Here is a 22,607-nt window from a genome sequence, read left to right as displayed (position 1 = left end):
ATGTGGAAGCACTGCGGCCTGGGATTCCTAGATGAGGAAGAATCCAATAACCTGTTTATATGAAATAATGGGAACCGAATTCCGATGGGATCCGAGTCAGGTCAAGCATGATAAATATCTGGAGCCATTTTTATGAAACACAGACTAGGATGAATACGGTAACCAGCAGAAGATGGGTAAAATTGCAGTTGATGTCATCATAATCAGCAAGGTTATGAAGATGGATGGAGGGAAATGCTTGAGAGATACTTTGTTTTACTCTTACCAGCCATGGGGCTCTAAATGGTAGATGCCCAGCTGAGATCCAATACAGATTCCCAACAATCAATGAAGCCCCATAGAGTAGTTCATTAAAGTACCCATCATCTAGACAGGGAACTACCCTTTAAATGTGGCAGTGAAATAGCCAATGACAAAGCACACCAATGTTTGAATCCTCCCCGGATACATCCCCTTAATGAGAGATCAATTAAGCCAATTGCTGCACAGGATTAATTGAGATTAATTGTTAGCCTCCGAATATCGATTTACTGACCACAGACGGATATGAAGAACAAAAGAGGATGCTATTTCTGCTTACCGTTGCCACTCTCAGCCTCTTTGCCATTGACTTGAGCCGTAGGGGGAGACTTAGTCTCCTTCTGTAGAGACAGAGAAGATCACAGCTCATTTAAACTGAATATAAATCAGTGCCGTCGGGCCTTGCTTGCATTAGGTAACTACAAACATACCTTCTCCCCTCCGTCTGTCTTGCGTGTCCTCTTCATGATCTGTTCAAGACGCTGAGGAGGAAGCACACACACAGAGAGAGAGAGGATTGGTCAAAGAGAGAAGAAGAGTGAGAATCTTACCAAAATGGCCGACGCAGTGTCCGTGTTCAGTCTCCGCGAATTAAACCCGAGATTGACGCAGGAGGTTAACTGATAGGTTTCAGTGGGCTCGGTGCTGACACCACACAAATAGACTGTGGGGCAGCTATGATATTAAGAAGACCTATAAAAGCTATGAAGCTATAACAGTCCCCCCCCCATGGGCATTGGGATATCCATGGACTTGCATACACCCAGTGGTGTTGATGCTGTGCTGTGCTGGGCTGGGCTGTTCATGAACCAAAAGGATCAACGTGGAACACAACGTGATCCTAGGACTGGTACACAGGCCGAGGAACAGGTTAGCTAGCGCTCTGCACCGCGATTTAGCAGGGGGTTTTAGGTAGAGGACATGCTGTTCTCGCGGGCTAATTCCGCTGGAGCCTGACTGAACACACACTGGGAGCAGCCTTAGCCAGCTGTGCCTGGCTGGCAGACCCAGATAAGAGCCTTTTACACAGAGGGCGAGAGAGGGAGAGAGGGAGAGAGGGAGAGGTGGGTTAGCACGCTTTACTGTGGCCTCGCTGTGGGTGGTACAACCGGGGCAGGCACAGCACACTAGACCAGGCCAGTAAGAACCCACGGTCCACCAGTATTGTGTATATATATAGTCTTCACCCACACATGCATCGACTGTAAGCCCTATTAAATCACAACAAGAACCTGTGTCCGGGACAAGCCAAAAACATCACGCTTCTTGGCTACAAGGACTCCAGTTTTGATAAATGGGCTCAACAATGCCATTTCTAAAATCAAGTGGAAAGGAAAAAGAAATTAATCAAATATACTTTGTCGTTGCAGTGGAGGAATGACATTTCTTACTCAGAAAACCCCCTTTGCTGGATTGAATTGAATTTTATCCTGTATATGTAAATAGAATTCACTATACTTTCAGTGAATTCTGAACCTCTGGAACATGGACCGTGTAGAAGACACGAGTGAGGCAGATGAATGGAGATGAATGAAGATGAATGGAGATGAATGGAGATGAATGAAGCGTCCTCTTACCTTCTTCCTCTCCAGTCTCTCCTGCTCCTCCTTCTGGAAGTGCTTCTCTCTCTCCAGACGCTGTTTCTCCGCCTCCTCCTTGGCCTTGGCCTCCGCCTCCTCTCTCTGAAAAACACACAGATGAAAAAAAGTGTGCATGAAATTAGATTAACCATAAATAAAACAGCCCCCCCCCTCCCCCGGCGAGTTTAATAGCATGCATCAAACGGCATGTGTGCATGTATTTCCTTGAGGGACTGTATACAACCACAAAAATACTGCCTTTTTAAATAGAAACCAAATGTATAAAAGTCAACCCTTCGACAGAATTTTGCATACACTGAACATGATGTTGGATAAATTATATGAAACCACTCAGTACACCTCACTAATTAGGCACTAGGGGGCGGCAGTGGGACGGCAGTGTAAATTAGAAGGAGAGATAATGGGGGGGCGGGGGGGGCTCTAATTTGAGAGTCTATGTTTACTTATCAAACAAACACTTCTCTGAATCACGGTGTTTTCCGGCTCAATAAGTCCCGCCCCCGCTAGTCTGGGTAACCGACCTCATCTGCTCCCCACCAACAAAGGAAGTCCAAATGGTAAGTCAATACCGCTCACAGGCTTTTTTATGCTCTTGAATGTCACCATTACAGAAGCCCATTGGAAAAAACATTGGCTTATACCAACAACAAATCACACTGACGTAGGATGTCATTAACACACACACACACACACACGCACACGTATGCATGCATAGACAAATAGTTGCAGAATGCCCTCTGTTAAAAGTAGGTGTGTGTGAATAAGATAAGAAGGCAGACAGTCCAGGAGTGTTGCGTGGGCAAGGTAAAGAGAGCGCATGCGTGCGTGCATGTGAGGTGGCAGTCGAGTGTGTAGAGGTAAAGCAGTGTCCCTGGCTTACTGATGCCCCCCCATCAACTTTTGTATTCGCCCCAAGGCTCAAGGGGACAGCCATAGCAGTGACAATGTCACAGTGACACTGCTGTTTTCTCAAGAACGAGGACACATCCAAGGGATTTCAAACCATCCTTCTCTGACATTAAAATTGATGAGGAACCAAAGAACATATTTCCATCCTCCTCATGATCTAGTTCTGAGAGAACTACAATATCTAACAAACTACAATATCCATGCACAAGGCACTAATGGTAGAGCAGAGAGCTGCCTGCTGGGAGTTGGTGTCTGTGTTTGTTTACCTGTTTCTGCAGGCGTTCATTCTCCTCCTGCTCAGCCTTGGCTCTCTCCTCGGCCTCCTTCTCCTCTTGCAGACGCTGGGCCTCGTCCCTCTTCACCTGCTCCTCCGCCATGAGGCGCGCCTCCTCCTCTCGGCGCTTACTCTCCTCCGCCTCCCGCGCCACTCGCTCCTCGCGCAGGACCCTGAATATGGAAGACAGGCATTCATGAAGCCTACCTAAAAGAATAATTACCGTAATAATAATAATAATTAGGTAATTACAGCTTTCAAGTCAAGCAGTGTATAAGTCAAAATGGAAGGCTAGAAATTTAGATTCGGAATTGGCTGATCTAAATCTGGATCCTATTAGTAAAATGTGGCTCTCCATTTCCACAAGAGACGATAAAAACAGAGTTGAAAGTCACTATCAGGAAATGACACTATTTTAAAAGGAAATACTTGACTCCTGATGAAATGGAGACTAGCAGCAACAAGGGCCCACAGCCCAGATGCCACAGTATAAATACACAGACCCACAGTAACTGTGGCACAATAGGCTGGCGCTCGTTCCGTCCTATGGGAAATCCTTGTTTGGGTATAGGAACTTAAGCTGTAACACAAATGTCAACAGCTCCACACCTCTGGAGGTAAAACAGGCACACACACATATCATGGCCACTGCTGAGTGAGTGAGCTCTAATTCAGACTTCCATAGGGTAGAGCCTGTGTGTGTGTGTGTGTGTAGCAGGGCATAAAATTAACTTTTTGGTCTACCAGCCAAGGTGTCTGGTGGATCAGAAAATTCACCTGCCACATTTAAAAAAAAAAAAAATTAAACCAATGTACTCCCTGCACAGAACAAACCTCCTGTTGGCTTTAAGTTTCACACCCATCCCAGTCAAAATACCACGAAATATGTTCCCCTGCTTGTTTGCCATCTTATGCAGTAAACTGAAACATAGTATTTGTGAACCTTTGTTAGCTATCCGCCAAGGTGGCTGGTAAGATTGACAGATTTACACGCAATGCCAAAATCTACCAGCATTTGGCGGGTGGCGGGTGTTTTTTGTGATATGCTGATGCTGTTTTTCCCAAAACTAAGACATTAAATTCTCTAAGCCAGGGAGAGACCAACAATCAAGTTGTGTAACCTATATCACTTCCTCCCTCTCCCCTTACTTGTGCCTTTCATAGTGTTGTTTTGTCATTGGATGGGCAGCGTGGCAACAACCGACCTGTCTCTCTCCTACATAAGAGGGTACGTGGGGTGAGGGTGAGGGTGTGTGTGTGGTGGTGAGTGAGGGGGGTACAAGACACTGAACCGACCTGTCTTTTTCCTCCTGCTCGCGGCGCTCTTGTTCCTCCCTCTCTCTCTGCTCGCGGGCCTGCCGCCGTTTCTCAGCCAGGATGCGGGCGGCCTCCTCTTGGTTGTTGGTGCCAGCCATGGGCTTGGCTGACGGGGAGGGGGCCGGGGCCGGGGCCGAGGCTGGGGATGATGCAGGGACACTGGGGGCTGATTGGGCCTGCTCGGGCACAGAGGAACTGGCGGATGTCGTGATTGGTGTACTCAGCGAAGGGGGCGTGACCGGAGCTGAGGATACCACGATAGAGGGAACCACAGGGGAGGGACCTAGAGAGGAGAAGAGACAACGTTGGAGAGGACAGGTCAAGGAGGAGAAATGAAAGACAATGGATGACTGTTGTTGCCAGTGGTGATGCCATGCGGCTCTTTGAGGAGATGCTTGGAGTGAACTCCACAATCAACTTCACATTATAACTACAAAAAAACTATTTACTTTTCACACTGTACTATTTTTCAAAGGCAGACATTGTTAAATATGGCCGACTTCACCATTTCAACAAGACCTTTAGCCCATAACTAATACATGAGTCATGCATTCTGATACTCTTAGCACCAAAGCAGCGTGGAAACTACCATTGCTAGAGTCTGTGAACTTGGAGACTTGTAATTATAGCATTTACTGTAATTAGCACAGCCTGCTCCTCTATGTTGCACGGAGGAGACAAAGACAGAGGAGCTGTGTAATTCACTTAACGAGCTGCCTTGGTCTGCGCGCCTAATTAAGCCTGATGGTAATCTTCACTGGCTATGCGGCGGGAAGTGCCACAGCCCCGGCAGATACACAGCGTTTTCATGGTTTCATTCACTTTTTCCAGTGCAGGGATTTCAGATTCATTCTTCTCTGTCATTGGACCGAATGAGCCAAAACCACAAAGAACTACTGGTATATATAAATACAGTATGACTCAGCCAACACGTTCAAATCAATGTCAGGTGTGTGGGAATAGGAAAAGGGTGTGTACTTGGACATACAGTATGTACTGGACTCATGACTACTACTAGCATTTAACAAACATATGAAACCTTAGTTTTAATAGGCACTTGGCCTGGGAGTCAATACAGTTCTGAACCAATGAGGAGTGATGTTGAAAGAGAGAAAACTGGTCGTCACACTCAACAATGGGCCTCCTCCTCCAACATTCAACCTGTGGTTTTATGTTAAAACCGTCCTCGCCACAGGGCTTCATTTCCCAAAGATTGATTTCAATGTTTTTCCGAATGCCTGGGAAATCCTGGTCTAATTGTTACCATCTCACTAATTCCGACAGCGTGAAAACCAACTTTAAAGGGATAGTTCACTCTTAAACCTGGTTTCTGTGATCAACCACATACATTCACTCCAATCAATACAATTTCCAACATTTCTGTAATATAATCAGAGTGGATGGGCCACGAGTTAACTTGTTGACTGATTGTACTCACTCTTGGTCTCCTCAGGGGTGGCTGATCTGCGGGGGTCCCTGGCTCTCTCCAGGGGGATGGGAGAGGAGGTGCGGTGGTCCACCCTGGCAGGGGTCCGGGCTCTCTTGGGCCGGGCCTTGGGGGTGGAGGGGCTGGCCCGGGCTGGGGGCGGTTTGGGGGACGCGGCGGGGCTGGGAGAGGAGGTTCTGCCCTTAGGAGTGGCAGGGGAACCAGCCCGCGTTCTGGATAAAGGACTGGGGCTAGAGAAGAGAGAGAGAGAGGGAGAGGGAAGGATATGATTATGTTATAAGTATTAAATATTCAGGGCACGTTATATGCATACAACTGATCTTTTCCTGTCCTCTTCCTGGATATGAAGCTGCAGATAACTTCAATACACCGCAAATACACCGTCTCATCACTAATGGTTTCCAGTTGAGAAATAATATCCTCTTTCCCTTTCCTTAGTCTCAGATAGCCCTAGAAACATGACCTCACCCGGCAGGATCAAACACAGCATACACATAATAGTGTCGTGTCTCAGAGAGCATTGTGTGACAGTCCCCCAGTAGTGGGCAGTGCAGTGCTCCAAGGGGAAAGGTCCATTATACCAGAGTGGCTCTTCTTCCTCTCGGCCTCCGGCACTCCCAGCTCTCCTTAGACCCTTTTGTTGAAGGCCCACGCCGGCCAGTGTTGCTTCCTGGCTTTTCTTGCAAATAACACTCAAAGGACGGATGGACCGAGCAATGACGTTAGTCACTCGCGGAGCTGTTTGGGAAAGTAGCGTCAGATATATCTAGGAGCAATTCTCCGAAATGTTGTCGAAAGGTTGTTTGACTCAGTCGCAAACAAAGCTGGTGAATGGGGTTCGGAAGGTTATATTTGACTCTGGGCGCTAACTTTACAGGGTTAGCGTTAGGCTAGCCACGTCACACTTCGGAGCTAACAAAATAGAACACATCTCCCAAAATACACATACTTTGACCTAAATGGGACATGTTGGACCTCATCATTGTGCAATAACATTGTGCAGCACTAGGATGTCATATATCAGCTAAAAATGTAAAAAAACGGGAAAAAAACTAATGTGGGCCTTTAAATCAGAGCACTCGTTTTTCCCCCTCATTCTCTCCGTCTGTCAAAGAGCCCCATCCGTTCCCATGTCCCGGGGCTAGTTACAGTATACTAAACACTCTGAGGAAATAACCCTGAGCCAGCTGTCCCATGCTAAACCATGCTTTTAACTCTTTGCCTGGGTCCAATTAGAGGATCAGCACCCTCACAATGAAAGGATCTTTGTGTGTCTGATGAAAGACCTTAGCAGAGGACCATTAAGGGATGGTCACAAATCTAACTCCTAAAGCCATGGATAACAACCCTCTATACTTAAGCCAAAACACCTGGCTGTATGTCTTATGAATACATCAATGTGGTAAATATGACTTATAAAAAAAGGCACATCCATTGAGGGTGCGTTTGTTAACCTGGGTTCTGGCCTGTGCCTCATACTGGGTAGGGACTGTCTCTTCTTCAGGACGTTCTCTCTACTGAGGGCGCTCTTCTCCTTCTCGTTCTCCCGCTCCTTGTCTTTCTTCTCTTTCTTTTTCTTATCCATCTGTAGAAAGAGGGAGGGGGACACGATTCAAACCATCAAGAAAGGATGAAGATGAAATGTCGTTAATCCCTCGAAATATCAAAGCATACGATATATGCTAGCTAGCTGGCGTTAGTTCCATCGCAGGGTAATTAGGTGGCGTGGTGACGACGGCTGACGTACGGGCGTGGAGTCACGCCGGCGTTGGCGCTGGGTGATGTCTGGCGTGCTGGACGTCACCCTCCAGCGGTCGGAGCAGCGGTGGTGGGGCCGGTGGGCACACAGCGTCAGGGGACTGGCAGAGGCCGAACGAGGGCACAGGGGAGACTCTGGAGAAGGGGAGTGAGGGAGGGAAGAAGAGGGAGACAGAGAAATATTACGCCCATATATAAACACACAGAATGAGCGCAGAAACCAATACAGGAATCCAACACATTAACTCATGATATATACCCACACATACAGCGTATGCCGAGATGGCAATAAGAGGCGATATTGCAGGTTTGTTCTATCCTTGTGATTTAATATATCCCTGTCATATCATGTGACTTACGGCCATCTTTGCCATTGCTGAGCACGCTGGCGGCGCTGCGGCTGCGGGCGAGGAAGGACAGGGTGGGGGTCATCAGCCGGTCCACGATACTGCTCTCCCACGGGCTCAACGCAACACTACGGGCTGCAGGAGGGGACAAACATCAGCGTAAAGCTCAACTTCTTCATCACAGCGTTGGCGGACGTACTTTAAGTGGTCATGATGAACATCGCATGAATCGTAGATCAGGACATATGATCTTCATGTAACATGAACCACAACTTAGGGTGATCCCCATGACGCACACAAACATACATAAATGAATCATCACAAACCGTGAAAACGTAAAGTAAATAAGGCAATATTTCGCCTGTGCAATACCCACAAATACCTGTGTCTCCAGTACACACAGACACACACACACAACCAAGCCTCTAAGCAGCCCAGGTCCCATGAGCCCAGTACTTATTTGCAGAAAACAACTTAAATCCCCAAATAAGACTCAGTAAACCACAAATAACACCCAGGGAGGTTTTCCAGACATGTATAAATAATTAGCGAAAGGAGAAAAAAAAAAAGAAAAACTACACTCAAGAGACACATTTAGAAAAGCTCATTTGGAGGCGTCTTGTTTAGAACCCATGGAGATGAAGGGAGAGAGAGAGAAGAGCGATATCCACTGCAGAGACAGCATGCAGGGTTGTTTGGGGGTGGCGGGGAATTCATCAGCTCTATGGAGCAGCTAGGGAGATGGACTACTGAGAACTGTCTTGAATGCTAAAGACCGTCTAGCAGAGAGAAGAGGACAGGATAAGAGGAGAGAGAAAGAGAGAGCGTTGAGCTGTTCGTAGATAATGAGTAAGACGAGAGGGGATAATGGGATAGTGTTTACATGAGTTGGAGGGGTAAGAGTAAGACAGAGAGAAGAGAGAGAGAGGGAGAGAGAAAGGGAGAGAGGGAGAGAGAGAGAGAGAGAGAAAGAGAGAGAGAGAGAGAGAGAGAGAAAGGGAGAGAGAGAGAGAGAGAGAGAGAGAGAGAGAGTGTGAGAAAGGGAGAGAGAGAGAGAGAGAGAGAGAGAGAGAGAGAGAGAGAGAGAGTGTGAGAAAGGGAGAAAGGGAGAGAGTGTGAGAAAGGGAGAGAGAGAGAGAGAGAGAGAGAGAGAGAGAAAGGGAGAGAGAGAGAGAGAGAGAGAGAGAGTGTGAGAAAGGGAGAGAGTGTGAGAGAGAGAGAGAGTGTGAGAAAGGGAGAGAGTGTGAGAAAGGGATAGCACTTCCGCCAGAGTGACCTCTGCATATTTTCAAGCATCATCAGAACTCCTGGGGAGTTTTCAGAATGCATTATCTCTCAAAATGCTGACTCATCACTTGGTGCCTGACTTCATCTTTTTCAGACTCAAAAGTTCCTCCTGGTTCACAAAGGCACACTGTGACCTACTTAGAAGAGTACTTCTGAAGGATCTCTGCACCTGCAACTTATTCAATGCAATGAAAAGAAGTGCAACTTTTGTGTTAAGCACAGTATGAGATTGAAAAAGTTAGGCCATAGAAATTCAATTGTATTCTTACATTGCAGCATAGTGCTTCTTTCAAGTGCCCATGAAAACCCAAACCCACAATCAATAACATTTCAAGACATTGACAAGGACTTTCCATTCAGGTAGAATGCATTAACGGGAAAAGAAAAAAAAAATCTATTTCACACAAAGCGTACAAAATGATCAGCACCGCGAAATGAATAACCCAAGGACAGCAAAACAGTGGAGGACAAAATATGATCAGACAAAGAATATGAATTCATATATTCATACCTAAATATGAACATATTGATGTAAGGACTGAACAAAATGCAGAGGGAGGAACAAAAAATAACCCATGAAATCATAACCCATGGACCCCATTTTGGAGAAGGACCGAAGGTGAATTTAGGAGGTGGGAATGATTCTGTAATCAATCAACGAATACAGGCAGGCAGAAACAGACGGGGAAAGAAACACTGTGGAGACAAAAACTCAACCGAAATCATAAGAGGCAATGTAGGGATTTGGAGGAGGTGTCGGCTGAGGCGGGCGAAGGAGTTGGAAGGGACATATGAAACGGGGGGGTGGGGGGGTGGGGGGGTTGGGGGGGGCGTTCCCGATCGTTGTCTTACTTCTGCTGGGGGAGTTCCAGAGGGTGGCGGAGGACTTGGAGAGTCGCTTGTTTAAAACCGTGTCCACGTGTTTAGGCAGGTTGAACGCCGACACCGAGCATCTGCCTGCAAACCCAAGAGAGCGCCAGAGAGATGTTCACACTGTTCACAAAGGATGAGGAACCTCGGAGAAGGGCGTGCAACGGTAAAATCTGTCACCAAACGTGCACACACACACACACACACACACACACACAGTACAACTGCAAAATACCCCCCTCCCTCCCCCAACTTACACGCGCACACAAGTGCTTTACCTTGTATATCATGTCTCGATGCACACCAGGAAAATCTGTGCCACCACACGCACACGCACACGCACACACAGTACACCAACTGTTCCATTCATTTTACTTCGGATCCTGCAAACATCCACAGGCCAGAGATGTGAATTTACAGAGGGAACTCATTTCTGTTTTTGATGTTTTGAAGCCATCAAAAACTAAATATTTCTAAGATACTTCAAAGTATTGAACTTGAGGTCTTCTCAAAGTGGATTGCTGGAGTAAAATGGAATTGTGCATACATGTTCCTTTTGACATGAAGGGAATGCCATTTTGAGAAGAAGAGATATTCAAACTACATGGCAAAATACTCTCAGATCCACCACAAAATCAAACACAGCCTGAAAACAAGGCCAATGATGACAAGGGGAAAATAATAAGAGGACTTCTTTCTTTCTTTCTATCTGGTATGCAACCCACACACAAACCCAAAATATGCAGAATATTAAAATAAATGGATGGGTCTGGTTGGCAATGCGTCATTCAGTAAGATCTTGATATTCAAAACGGAAAAATTCAAATGAACTGAAAGATATTCGTAACAACACTGAAAATGGTAATTGTTGAATCAACGCGTCAGAAGACATGTTGTTTTTAATCACCATGGCCATCTTTAACCTGGCCATCTTTAAACTCAACTGACACCTAGTGGAATGACGGCCTCAGACAACCCACAGATTAAACTCCTACTCCACTTCTAGCCCCGAATCCATCTCCCTCTAAAGGAGAGTAAACAAGTAAACATAGTGCCCTTTCCAAATGCCACCAGACATGACGTTGTGGATTCTAATGGTAATAGAGGTAGGTTATTGGATGGCTCTGGCCTTAATGTCTCTCCTTAGATATGAGTCTGTTGTTGTTGTTGTTGTTGTTCGACGAGAGCAGGGAGAAGCTCTTTTGTCTGCGGGCCAAGATAGCACTCACATTGCCTAAATAACTGTATTCTCGGCAGTTCAGTGCAGCCTGTTTACACCAGTTTGCAGTCATCCTTTGAGAGTGGAGTGGGACTCAGAGAAGAGGGTAGGGGGTGGGTTTGACTGGATCGTCAATATTTTTCCATTACATCCGACAAAAGCGATTACGACAGGAAAAGAAGCCTCCTGAGATTTCGAGTTGGAAACAGTGGAGGATTGTGCAAACTCCCTTCATGTGAATCACTACGCTTTGCTACTCCGTACATGTGTCATGTCGTCAAAAAAACATTGCAGTGACATGGTTGTTTTATGTGAGGGTTACAGTCGTTGGCAGGGGTAAGTCCTGGCAGCGTTACTCAATGCAAGCTAAACATTAACAGACAACTACCCCAATGTTTGTTGACGATCGATATAGCTCCGCTTACTGCAAGTGCAGCAATAAAGGACCTGCAAATTGAATCACGCCACAGAGTCAATAATTTCTGCGTATTCATGGGCTAATGACCCAACATGAAACACCAGAGCCAGACAGTATGCTGTTGGAAAAAAAATAAAAAAAATCCACGCTGGGGAGAGTAAGGTGAGCAGGGTGAAAACGTTGAGCATGACTCACAAATGCAGACTTGAATAAGAGGCATCACTAACCACCATCAAACGTGGTGTGTGGGTGTGTGTGTGTGTGTGTGTGTGTGTGTGTGTGTGTGTGTGTGTGGGTGTGGGTGTGTGTGTGTGTGTGTGTGTGTGTGTGTGTGTGTGTGTGTTTGTGTGTGTGTGGGTGTATAGTATGTGTGTTAAATCTCTGGTAGATTTAATTACAGATAGCTAAGTAGCTGGGTGAGGTTGTGAGGAGATGCTCAGCCGAGCGGACTGATGGACACCAGATAATCATTATGAAGCAGAGCCTATTCTAATGGGTAGAAGGTGAATGGAATTGAACTTTTAAGTGTCACTAATGGTCTGTAAAAATTGAATGAACAACTTCAACATAATGTTGGGCCTACTTTAAGTGCAGAACAACTGTAGCATTGTGACTCCTTGACATGATCTAATATGAGTGTCTGTATACTGTCTGTGAGGAAAATAGCCCATAGTCTCTGTCGAAAGCAGAGGTTGTTAGAGCTGTGTGTTTGGTTCTGTGTGTTCACATCTGGGTTCCGGTTCTGGTGTTACTTACTTTCTCTCTGGCTGGAGTTCTGGCTGAGACCCCCCGCCCAGGACCACCTCTGCTGGCGGATCTCAGCCCAGGTCTTCTTGGTGGACCTCTGGATGGCCGACTCATACCTCTCCTGCATACCACCGAGGAGGAGAGAGATACTGGTTACTACTGGAGGTAGGGGGGCAACAGCTGAGTGACACCTACAGGCTAGATCCTACAGTATTGATTCCCACAGTACGGCACACAAATGGCCACTGCCTGACACTGAAAGCGAAATCAATGCAGTCCTTTGAAACACAGGACCTTTGTGTCAATAAAACCTAATGGTGAAAATAACATTGTGAAGGGCTGAAAAATGCCATTGAAAACAATCAAAATGCCTCTTCTCAAATTAGTGAGTCATGACACAGCAGTCATGCAGGAAACATAGACAGGGCAGAACTAAAATCAGCAGGTGACAATCATAATTATACTGTGCATCATCTTCTCCTCCACCCACCTTGTTCTTCTCTAGTTTCTGTTTCTGCCTCTCCTCCAGGGCGACGCGGCGTTTCTCCGTCTTCAGCCTCTGTTCCTCCAGCTTCCTGCGCCGGTCCTCTATCTGCTGGTCTCGGAGCTGCCGGGCCTTCTCCTCTTTCTCCAGCCACTGGGTCTTCTTAGCCGCTAGACACGGGAGGGGAGACAAGGACCAGGAGGGGTTAGAACAGGGAGGGGGAGGGAGGGGGAGAGAGAGAGAGAGAGAGAGAGAGAGAGAGAGAGAGAGAGAGAGGGAGAGGGTAGAGCTGACTGTCAATGCCCTGAGGTCAACTAACATATGAGTAACTGTCACGTTTTCTCATCTAAAACACACTGTCCTTGGATGGCCAACATGTTCTTCTATATCTGCAACATTTTGCAGATTGAAAATGGGGTCCCTTGTGTTATATCTGTCCAAACTGTTAAAAAAGGTTTCTGTGTTTGGAGTGATTGTTTTGAAGTAAAACCCTTAGTCAACAAGCACGCTAAGTCTTTTAAAATGAAGCATAGGAGGTTATTAACAGATAAGCCACTCGACTCTGATGTTAACTCTGCTTTCAACCTTAGCGGCGTCTCCTTTCACGAAAGCTCAGATTGGGAATTTCCTATTTCCATATATAAATTGAATTACTCGACTTTTCACAGAGAGGCATTAGGTTAGGTACACTGACACCTTTGGACAGACACTTTACCACGGTAATCGCATCAAGCCTCAGTTGCCGGCTTCAATAAACTGCAACCTTTGATATGGAAAGCAGCATCCCCATCCACTGAGCCATTCAAAGAGGGTGTAAAGAAGGTATTATATACACCGCCTCTATGGCTGCCTCTCTTCACATGAGGCACTATATTTTTGGGGGCTTTACAGAATAAACCCCATGAAGAATCAGCTTCTATGAGGAGGAAAGATTATTTCTTTAAAGCACTTGATGCTACAAAAGCAACTGGTTCCTTCTGGTTATCAGATTACAGTAGGGGAATGTTGCAAGCTAGTGTCGGAGGCTAACGTTAACATTTATCACAAGGCCCACAGCTGGGCTTTTATCTGGGAGAAGCAGGCCTCTGAGCAGAGCCTGAGAAGGGGAACAAAAAGCACTGTTACACTGTGGCCCAGCAGGCCAGAGGTCCCCTGCGTCTCCACGCCTTACCTGCTGCAGTGCGCATTTTGCTTCAACAAAATTGCTTTTAATAAGATTGACTTTGACTCCAATAAGGCATATTATTAACTTCTGGCACTCCTTTGACGGCTAGCGGTGGGGATTGTGTGGAGAATTTCTTCTGGTTTCAGGCTTTAGAGAGCTGCAGTGGAACGAGGAGGAGCACCACTCCAATGACTGCAGAGGCTGGATGAGGAATTATACAGTTGCCTGCATCCCTCTCCATCCCTCTCCCTCCCCCTCCCTCCCTCTCTCCTTCTCCCTCCTTCCCTCCCTCTCTCTCTCCTTCTCCCTCCCTCCCTTCCTCAAAGGCACACTCGTCACCGACTGACAGACTGCGGACATCCCGACACATCACGTGTGACAGTGATGAGTCCCACATGAGCGCTTGGCACATTGGAAGGGTACAGCACGGTGGCCAAGCTAATCTAGAGCATGTACACTATTGAAGCAAGGGCACAGCATATCATATGCCCTGGAGCTTTTATAATGCTGCTTTTCAAAGAGCCAAATATTTTAAATACCTTTATTTTACCTTTAATACAGTTCCTGTATTATCTACCAATGTCCCCAGTGAGCTGATATCAGTTTTGACATCTGTCATTATTTGAATATTATGGCCTGGTGCCAGCGAAGCCAACTGGTATGGAGTGTGAGTGTGTGTGTGTGTGTGTGTTATTTGACATGTACACTGGTGTTTAAAAGATCAACAGCAAAGCTCTTCCCCAGTGGTGGAGCCTTATGTACACCAAGGTCCTCTCTGTCTCCCCTGATGCTTCTCAGCATTGACACTCAGCATCTGGCCAGGCTACAGCAGGTCCATTAATTAGTCATTACCTGGGGCCATTGCCTCCCTGCCCACATTAAGTATTCATATCCTTCCACAGACAGCCAAGAAAGGACTCATCTGGGCCCACACTGGACATTACTCAGGAGACGAGCATCACTTATTTAATGGAGAACTGTTTGAAGTTGTCTGATAATAAACCCCATGAAAATACATGTTTTATAGGAATTAAATGTCAAGTTCTTAGATTGTTTAACCGTCCATGTTATTAGTAACAGTTTGCTCTGGCCACAAGCTTGCTAGCTGGGCTAGCAAACAAGCTTTGATTGGATCTCTGTCTGAATAAGAGAATTAGATCATGGCCATACCATCTGTCCAGACACAGTGGTATGACCTGTCATTGACGGCTTGTCCAACGTACTACACTTATCATGACGCAGGCTGGATTTGACAGGTATATGAGCAAAAACATAATTAAAAAAAACATTTGCAGCTTTGAACTCTAATTGTGACAGTACTATTTTATGCGAGATTCTTTCTCATAAAATTGGCAAAATATGACATGAATGTGATTAACATACTGTAGCGTGATTCGTAACCACTCTTTAGAGCAACCCCAAAAATATAAATTGCAGGATATCTCTGCAATGATAAGTTCATAGAGAGAAGCGTGATGGAGAATCTATAAAACACATGATATTCCACAGTATGTGCAATGGCGCACCATGGAGGGAATACATGTGATGAATGTAGCCACAAGGGCAGAGTCCTATGAGACTGATAGCAGAGGAAAAAAAATGTGGACGCAAGCAATGTGACAACTCACACACATGCATTATGAGCTTACATAAGAGCTCTAAATCTGAAAAGAAAAAAAGAAAAAAATGAACTCCCTTTGACATTACAGTGAGCAATAGAAAATACTGTCGTACACTGAAATGTAAGGTATACAAATGTTTTTGTCTCACGTGAAAAAGCACATTTTCTGTCTTATTTTCTATCAGCAGATTTGTGTGTGTGTGTGTGTGTGTGTGTGTGTGTGTGTGTGTGTGTGTGTGTGTGTGTTTTTTCCAGCCCAAAATCTGTCCCGAGTGGTTTTGTGGTTTGTCATGTTCCAATGTGTTATCTTTCAAAAGAAAATCAAATAAGCAGTGTGGAGATGTGGTCACTTGAGTTGGGAGCATGACGAATCAGTTCTAACTCAGCCTACACAGAACGTCTGCAGTAATTACCAGTTCTCAGCAAATGCCTATGATGGAAACAGTGTTACTAATTTGAGAGCTTTTCAAGTGAAGTGATGAAACCTACTTTGGGACTAAAACCCATCGTTGGTAGTCAGTCTGTAGCTAGCAGAATAGAAGATAACATAATACGCCTATAATGGAGTGATTGAAGACAAATCAAATACTGCCTACTGTCCCTGAATATGAACTAACGAGAGAGAGAGAAAGAGAGAGAACAATCACAACATCTCACTGTAAATGAAACACTGAAGACAACAGAGACTGAAAAAAAAAAGAATCAAGAATCGAAGAAAAGGGGCCACAAACAAGAAAACTGTTCATTCAAGGCAGCAGGTCATAGCTGTTGATCACAAGAACAAGCGTCACCACCACCACCACCACCACCAACACCACTACCACCATGGACACATAGGGTGTGGCTTACCTTGCAACTGGCTCTGCACTTCTGGAGAGGGGGGTGAGAGAGAAGAGCAACTGTCAATCATGCAAAGCAGTGCGTCGCCAGCGTGTCACTCTAGCCAGGGACAGCGTGGCAGGTGAAACAAAAACACTCAAGCAGCGAGAGGCCATCTTAGGACAAAAGGTACGGGGTCAACAAATAGTTTTGAGGCTGAAGTGCAATTTCAAGCAAGGCATTGAGAAAATATTACTGTCAATTGATCAACTTGCATCAATTGACGTTGGGTTAAAGAAGAGTTTTAAAGTTTAGGGTAGCTTAAAGCATTAGTGAGTCAAACGTGGGGTTAGGCTATTGTTTTCAAAACAGCACATGGATATTTGAGCATGCATGCGGAAAACGGTGTCTTGAAAGTGATTACTAAATCACTGGCTTGGTTTTAATTTCCACTGAAGCTCATTGATTGAGCCACAGCCTTGGTTGGTTGGAGTCTGACATTCATTTAATGTTTTCCAAATGTCTGTGTGCTACATGTGCACACCATCTGTAAGGGTACCTGAAAACCAAGCCAATGATGAGACAACCTACAAAGCAACAACCCCCGCCCCTGACACAAGGAGCAACTCCCTACCCCAGACACAAGGGGGCGCCCTCTCCCTGTGAACCAACATTCCTCCTCCCACCTCCATCTCGACTTACCCAGATATTTGGCCTTCTCCTCTCGCCTCTCCTTGGCAAGCTTCTGCCTGTCCTCTGACTTCGCTGCGTCTGGGGGTGAGAACGAGAGAACGAGGGAGAGCAAGAGAGAAAAAGAGGATGGTGAATGAGAGAGGTCATTGTACAGAGGAGAGGCCCCAATCCAGCCACACATCTGCAAAGTGATAAAACACTGGAAACTGGCAGGAGGAACTGGCAACTCTAACAGGCTCTGATAGAGGCCCCCCTCTTGTATCTAACACAGGCCTTGAGGGATTCACACCCCATTTCCGATGACCGAGTGAGCAATGTGGAAAAACCCTAATTAGGATTCAGCCGAGTGCTAGTTGATTCGTCACACCTTGCAAGAGTTGCCCTGATCAGAACTCTTGAGTAACACACCTTCTCCAGGCCAGGGCGGTTCTATAAACAGGGTTCCATTACATTTGTGTCAAGTCAGCGATGAAGGCTTTTAAGCATATCATTTTGCAATGCATACCACTAAAAGTATTAGCGGGAGTTTGAATTTGAGTTAGCTGGCATGGTTGCCACAAATGCCAAATAATTGTACACAGTACACATTGTAATGTGTAACACATTCTTTTACAAGTGTAGTACACATTATTTGACAAATCTCAATGCATAATACATGGATGCAAAGAGCGTTTTATTTCTACAGGCAGAGCTATCTCCTGCAGATGAAAACTGTGTACAGTATGATGGTGCCTCTGGTCACGTGCGTGTGTATATGTGTATATGTGTATATGTGTATTGCATTTCTAGAGGAGAGTGTTTACATATCTCCTCACTCTGTGACATCTTTGGTGTCTGCCCATGCATTCCATTCCCTCCTTTACCAGAACACTCTGTGAATGCTACGCTGAGGTCATAAAGATGGCGTCCTCCACACAATTCTGCGGTGCATCACAAAGCTTTTTGCCAGGGCATAATTTTCTTACGATTTAGAACAAATTCAGACATGTTAGAGCGACATTTCTTGCTTCTGAGCATGGGAATTTTGTGAAAAATGTTCAGAAGATTGTGTACCGACAATATATTTGCATTATACTGCTGTATGTGTGTGGAGGACGCCTTCGTTATGAACGTTCAGCATTGCTTTTGTATGACTTCACAGTGGAGGCTGGTGGATGAAGAACTGGGGAGGACAGGCTCATTGTAATGGATGGAGCGGAATAGGGAAAGGCATAACGCATATCACACGTGTCTGATGTGTCCTCATTCCGTTCCATTCATTACAATAAGCCCATCTTCCCAAGCCCATTTCTTCATCCACCAGAGTCCAAAGTATAATTGGACAATTATGTGTTATTACTACATGATTACTAATACATTGAGTAAATCAAGACTATGCTAGATAAAAACTCAACTTAATAATACGCTGTCTCGATAATACGCTGTTATTCTAGACATAGAGTATTCATAATAACAGCCTTGTGTTCAAGTTCAATTGTACCAAGGTTTCATGCCACATCTCTTCCTTCCCAACACATACCATATGTTCTCCATCCATATCAGAATTCATACTTGGATGCTAATAAGGTACCATATTAACCATGGCACAGAAACAATTCAAGCAGACAGGAGAACAGCCTCCCTAACAACCTCTGACCCACTTTGACACGTCTGATATTTATAGTGCTGTAAAAATATCAAGTGCCACTGTAACAGCGCTGTGTGCAGTGCAGCCCGTGACCTGATGAGTCACCCACACCAGCCATAGACAGAAACAGAATCAGACTGGCCCAGAAACACTGCCTGCTCGGGTTCTGTTAACCCTAACCGTAACCCTCAACAACGTGTGAATTTCTATATCTGTTCTGTTTTATTTCACGAAAAGTAAACAGAAGCGGTTTGCAGAGCTATTCTACACATTGAGGAAGTCCAACGGATATCAATTGACCCTTCCAGAGCTGAACATTTCCCATGGACAGGTTTTGAGGGGGATGTGGGGGCTGAACTGAAGCAGTGGGCCCCCCCTGATGGTGACAGTGACAGGGGACGGTACAATCCCTGGTCTTTAAAGACCCCTTCAGACACAGAATTGCCTGACAACCTCCCGAGGGGTAAGGGACGACGGCCAACTGCCATCAACTGTCAAAGCGAAGTGCGAGATGTGCCAACATTTAATTAAAGCAGCCATTATGGAGGCAGTGCTCCCAATTGAGACACAAGGCTCACCATTTAATTCCACTAATTAGGAGCTGCAGAGAGCTTCGTCCTCTTCCTCCCCCTCAGGATAAGATAAACCCACAGAAAGCATGTTCACATGAAAGCGTGGAAAAGCAACTCGGTTGCCCTTCTGTGAAAAAGTAAGCAGCAGTCATTTTGGGATTTGCTGTCTCAGAAATGGACACAGAAACGCTTGTTTGTTAAATGTTAAAATGAGGATCAATAAAATGTGCTACTTTATCTGATTGCTCTGGCATCCCATACTGTAGTATTGTAATCTGGAAACCCTGTAATCATTTCAGGGAGCAGTCAGGGAAGCCTTGGTTCAGCTCCGCCACCACAGGCCATGGGCGAATAGACCATGACCACACTCAATGGATTAAATGACAAAAAATTGCCGAGGGCAGGACAAGAGGTGGCATTGTGGAAATGGACGTGGCACAATAACCAGGTCAGGCTAAATGCCCCCCTGGCACCACTCACTTGTGTGACCTGATGCCCAGTCAGGGTCAGGTACCTCCGGTGCACCTTTAATAAGGGACCGGAGGTGATTATGAACCAGACTGGAGCCATTTAGCGATTAGCATTCGCCATGCACTTATGGATCAAGTGCTCACATTAAAGGGACATTTCCTCAGAAATTAAATTGTGGCTAAGTAATATAAACCCGCAGTGACCCAACGACATTTTAATGGATTCTGTCGTGTGTATAGTATAACCCACCAATGATGTTCGGCCACAGGTCTATTAGATTTTGCCCAGGACCGGAAAGCCTGTGGTCATTATAATTCTGGACTAGTAAGACTCACATCTAGATCCTATGGCACTGTTAAGGCCAATTGCCATTGTGTACAATTCCAACCACTGCCATTTCACTGTCCTGGCGCCCCGCTGGTGGAATGAGCTTCCCACTGCTGTCATAACTGCAGAGTCACTACCAATCTTCTGCCGTAGATTGAATACCCATCTCTTCAGGCTACATCTTAACGCGACCCCCACTACCCCCCCTGTACAAGCTTCTCTCCTGTTAATAAAAAAAATAAATAATAATAATAATCTTCTTCTAGCCTTGTGACTGCCAATAGCCCCTGGTCTGAGCATTGATTACTTTTTCTTATGATGACTGATGGATAGATGATTCACTTACTTAAACAATTGTATTTGTTGTAAGTCGCTTTGGATAAAGGCGTCTGCTAAATGCCACAAATGTAATTGTGTTCAGAAAATAACATTGATGAATGTACATTACCAGTAAATGCACCAGGCCATATGAATAAAGAATGTACCTTTTTTGGGTTGGGGGCTCGACCCAGGGATGGGTGTTGCTGGTGAAGCAGGTGCCTTGGGGATGACATCAGGTTTCGTGGGGGTCCCAACTCTCTGCTCTGTGTCTTTCTTTGTGGTGGTGTCCATTTTCTGGATAGTTTCTGTGTTGGGGGGGCTTGCCACCCCCTCGGGATCTTTCCTTGTGGGATTAGTGTCCAGAGCTGAATAGGGAGCCAGAGAGAAAGAGACAGAAGACAAGTGAGAAAATCATGAACCGGAAAGTAACTCAACACAGCATTGAGATGGAATTCAACCAGTCGGTCCTCATTCCATACTGTAGCATCAGCAAGGGAGGTGGGTCTGAGTTAAGCCCCATAGTATGCATCTAAAGAACATGAGGGTGATAGAAGGTCTTCGTTGAGACCCACTTTTCCATGAGGAGTACCTGATGAGGCACAATGCTTTTGATCAGCTGCCATCATGTACATACCTACAGTTTGCATACCAGCAATTCATAGAAGTGATCAAAAAGAAAAGTGGCCATTGTGGTCTCTACTATACTACTCTACAGACTCTCCATGGTTGTACAAAGCAACACATAAGCTAAGCTTGGAAAATATGCTTTTTACCCACACTGTCAAGCCTTAATGTCCGGTTAATCAGGAAAGACAGAGTAATACGCTTTGTCTAGTAGCACTCAAAACAGATTTTAGGCTTCAAGTCTGATTCTCTACCACACAATCCCCTCCTAAAAATACCCATTTCTAGCGCTGCTGCTGATTTATCGACAGTCAGCAGTGAGTGCCTTTACTCCCTGGAAGAACAAAACACAGTAATTGCCTCACTGCCTCTTGATGATTCCACCGAGGGGGAACTGATTGATTTAGCAAGAAAGAAGAGAGAGAAAAAGGCTGCCAATATTCTAAGATTCCATTTCAGCAGTAATCATCTCTTCAGGAGTTCCCTATGGCTGCAGTTCTCTACGGCACGCCTGCTCAAAATAGCTGTAGGTTCTTCTACTTCATGAAAAGGGCTATAACTCATTTAGCCTCAAAGTGATGTTGAAAAAGAGAGAGGAGGAGTTGGGACGGGATTTTGGGACTGCTTTATGGTTGGGTCAGAGCAGTGTGACTCACACTTGGCAGGCTGGGCTTGACTCTCCAGCTCAAACATAACTTTGCCCAGGCTTTGGAGGCTTGGGGGGGGGGGTTGTTTGGCTTTGTCCACTAAGGGAATGTCGGAGGCACTGGCCCCCGACATTCCCTATGAAACAGAGTTTCTTCCACACTGTCTTGGAGGGTAAACACTGGGTAAATGTGCTTTAAATTATTCATCCCATGGCGTAAAAACAACACTGAACAGAAGGCGATGGATAGGAGATTTACTATACAAATATTGTGCAATCCGACAGCATGCCTGTTAATACTGAGGCACCTGGCAGAATGAAATTACACATTTATATGCCAGTCTGGTTGGCGAGGTGTGGAAAATAAAAACTGGCAGTTCCAACCTGCTGTTTAGCTCAGCAGAGAGGAGAGAGAGAGGGTGACTGGGCATCCACACTACCTGCCATGTCTGTAGTGAAGAGGACCAACTGCATGCGGCCTTGAGGCCTTGAGGCTCTTTCTCTCTTCCTTCCCCCCCCCCCCCCCCCCCCCCATGTGCTTGATTACATCACACACATCAATATCAACACATTCTAGATCGGCCTTAGACTATATTTCACATTACTTCCACTAAATTGCAGTCTACTGAGAAAAGCTAGGTTGATGCTGTAACAACAGCCTACTGAGACTTAGACTGCAGCCTTCTGGACAATCTCTTCTTCATAACACTGAGCTCCACAGCTTCGGTGTGATATCAAACCTC

General features: G+C 45.6%; 1 protein-coding gene across 4 annotated transcripts in view; it reads right to left on the bottom strand.

Moving 5' to 3' along the window:
* Positions 1 to 22,607, bottom strand: part of map7d1a (MAP7 domain containing 1a) — a 41,548-nt gene that overhangs the window by 4,495 nt on the left and 14,446 nt on the right. Inside the window, exons 2-16 of one of the 4 annotated variants that reach the window (XM_083679047.1) lie at positions 20,759 to 20,959; positions 17,286 to 17,354; positions 16,614 to 16,634; positions 12,985 to 13,148; positions 12,504 to 12,615; positions 10,093 to 10,197; positions 7,966 to 8,088; positions 7,596 to 7,741; positions 7,303 to 7,433; positions 5,840 to 6,078; positions 4,381 to 4,684; positions 3,077 to 3,257; positions 1,878 to 1,982; positions 732 to 782; positions 581 to 641 (exon numbers count right to left, since the gene is read on the bottom strand). In XM_083679047.1, coding sequence (XP_083535173.1) covers positions 581 to 641; positions 732 to 782; positions 1,878 to 1,982; positions 3,077 to 3,257; positions 4,381 to 4,684; positions 5,840 to 6,078; positions 7,303 to 7,433; positions 7,596 to 7,741; positions 7,966 to 8,088; positions 10,093 to 10,197; positions 12,504 to 12,615; positions 12,985 to 13,148; positions 16,614 to 16,634; positions 17,286 to 17,354; positions 20,759 to 20,959 — 2,013 coding nt within the window. The remainder of the gene's footprint in view (positions 1 to 580; positions 642 to 731; positions 783 to 1,877; positions 1,983 to 3,076; positions 3,258 to 4,380; positions 4,685 to 5,839; positions 6,079 to 7,302; positions 7,434 to 7,595; positions 7,742 to 7,965; positions 8,089 to 10,092; positions 10,198 to 12,503; positions 12,616 to 12,984; positions 13,149 to 16,613; positions 16,635 to 17,285; positions 17,355 to 20,758; positions 20,960 to 22,607) is intronic. The other 3 variants (XM_083679049.1, XM_083679048.1, XM_083679050.1) reach the window with 3 other exon arrangements.

Source organism: Argentina silus, assembly GCF_951799395.1.
Source record: "Argentina silus genome assembly, chromosome: 10".
NCBI lineage: Eukaryota > Metazoa > Chordata > Actinopteri > Argentiniformes > Argentinidae > Argentina > Argentina silus.
The sequence above is the reverse complement of the archived record's forward strand: the minus strand, read 5'-3'. Positions and strand labels throughout refer to the sequence as shown.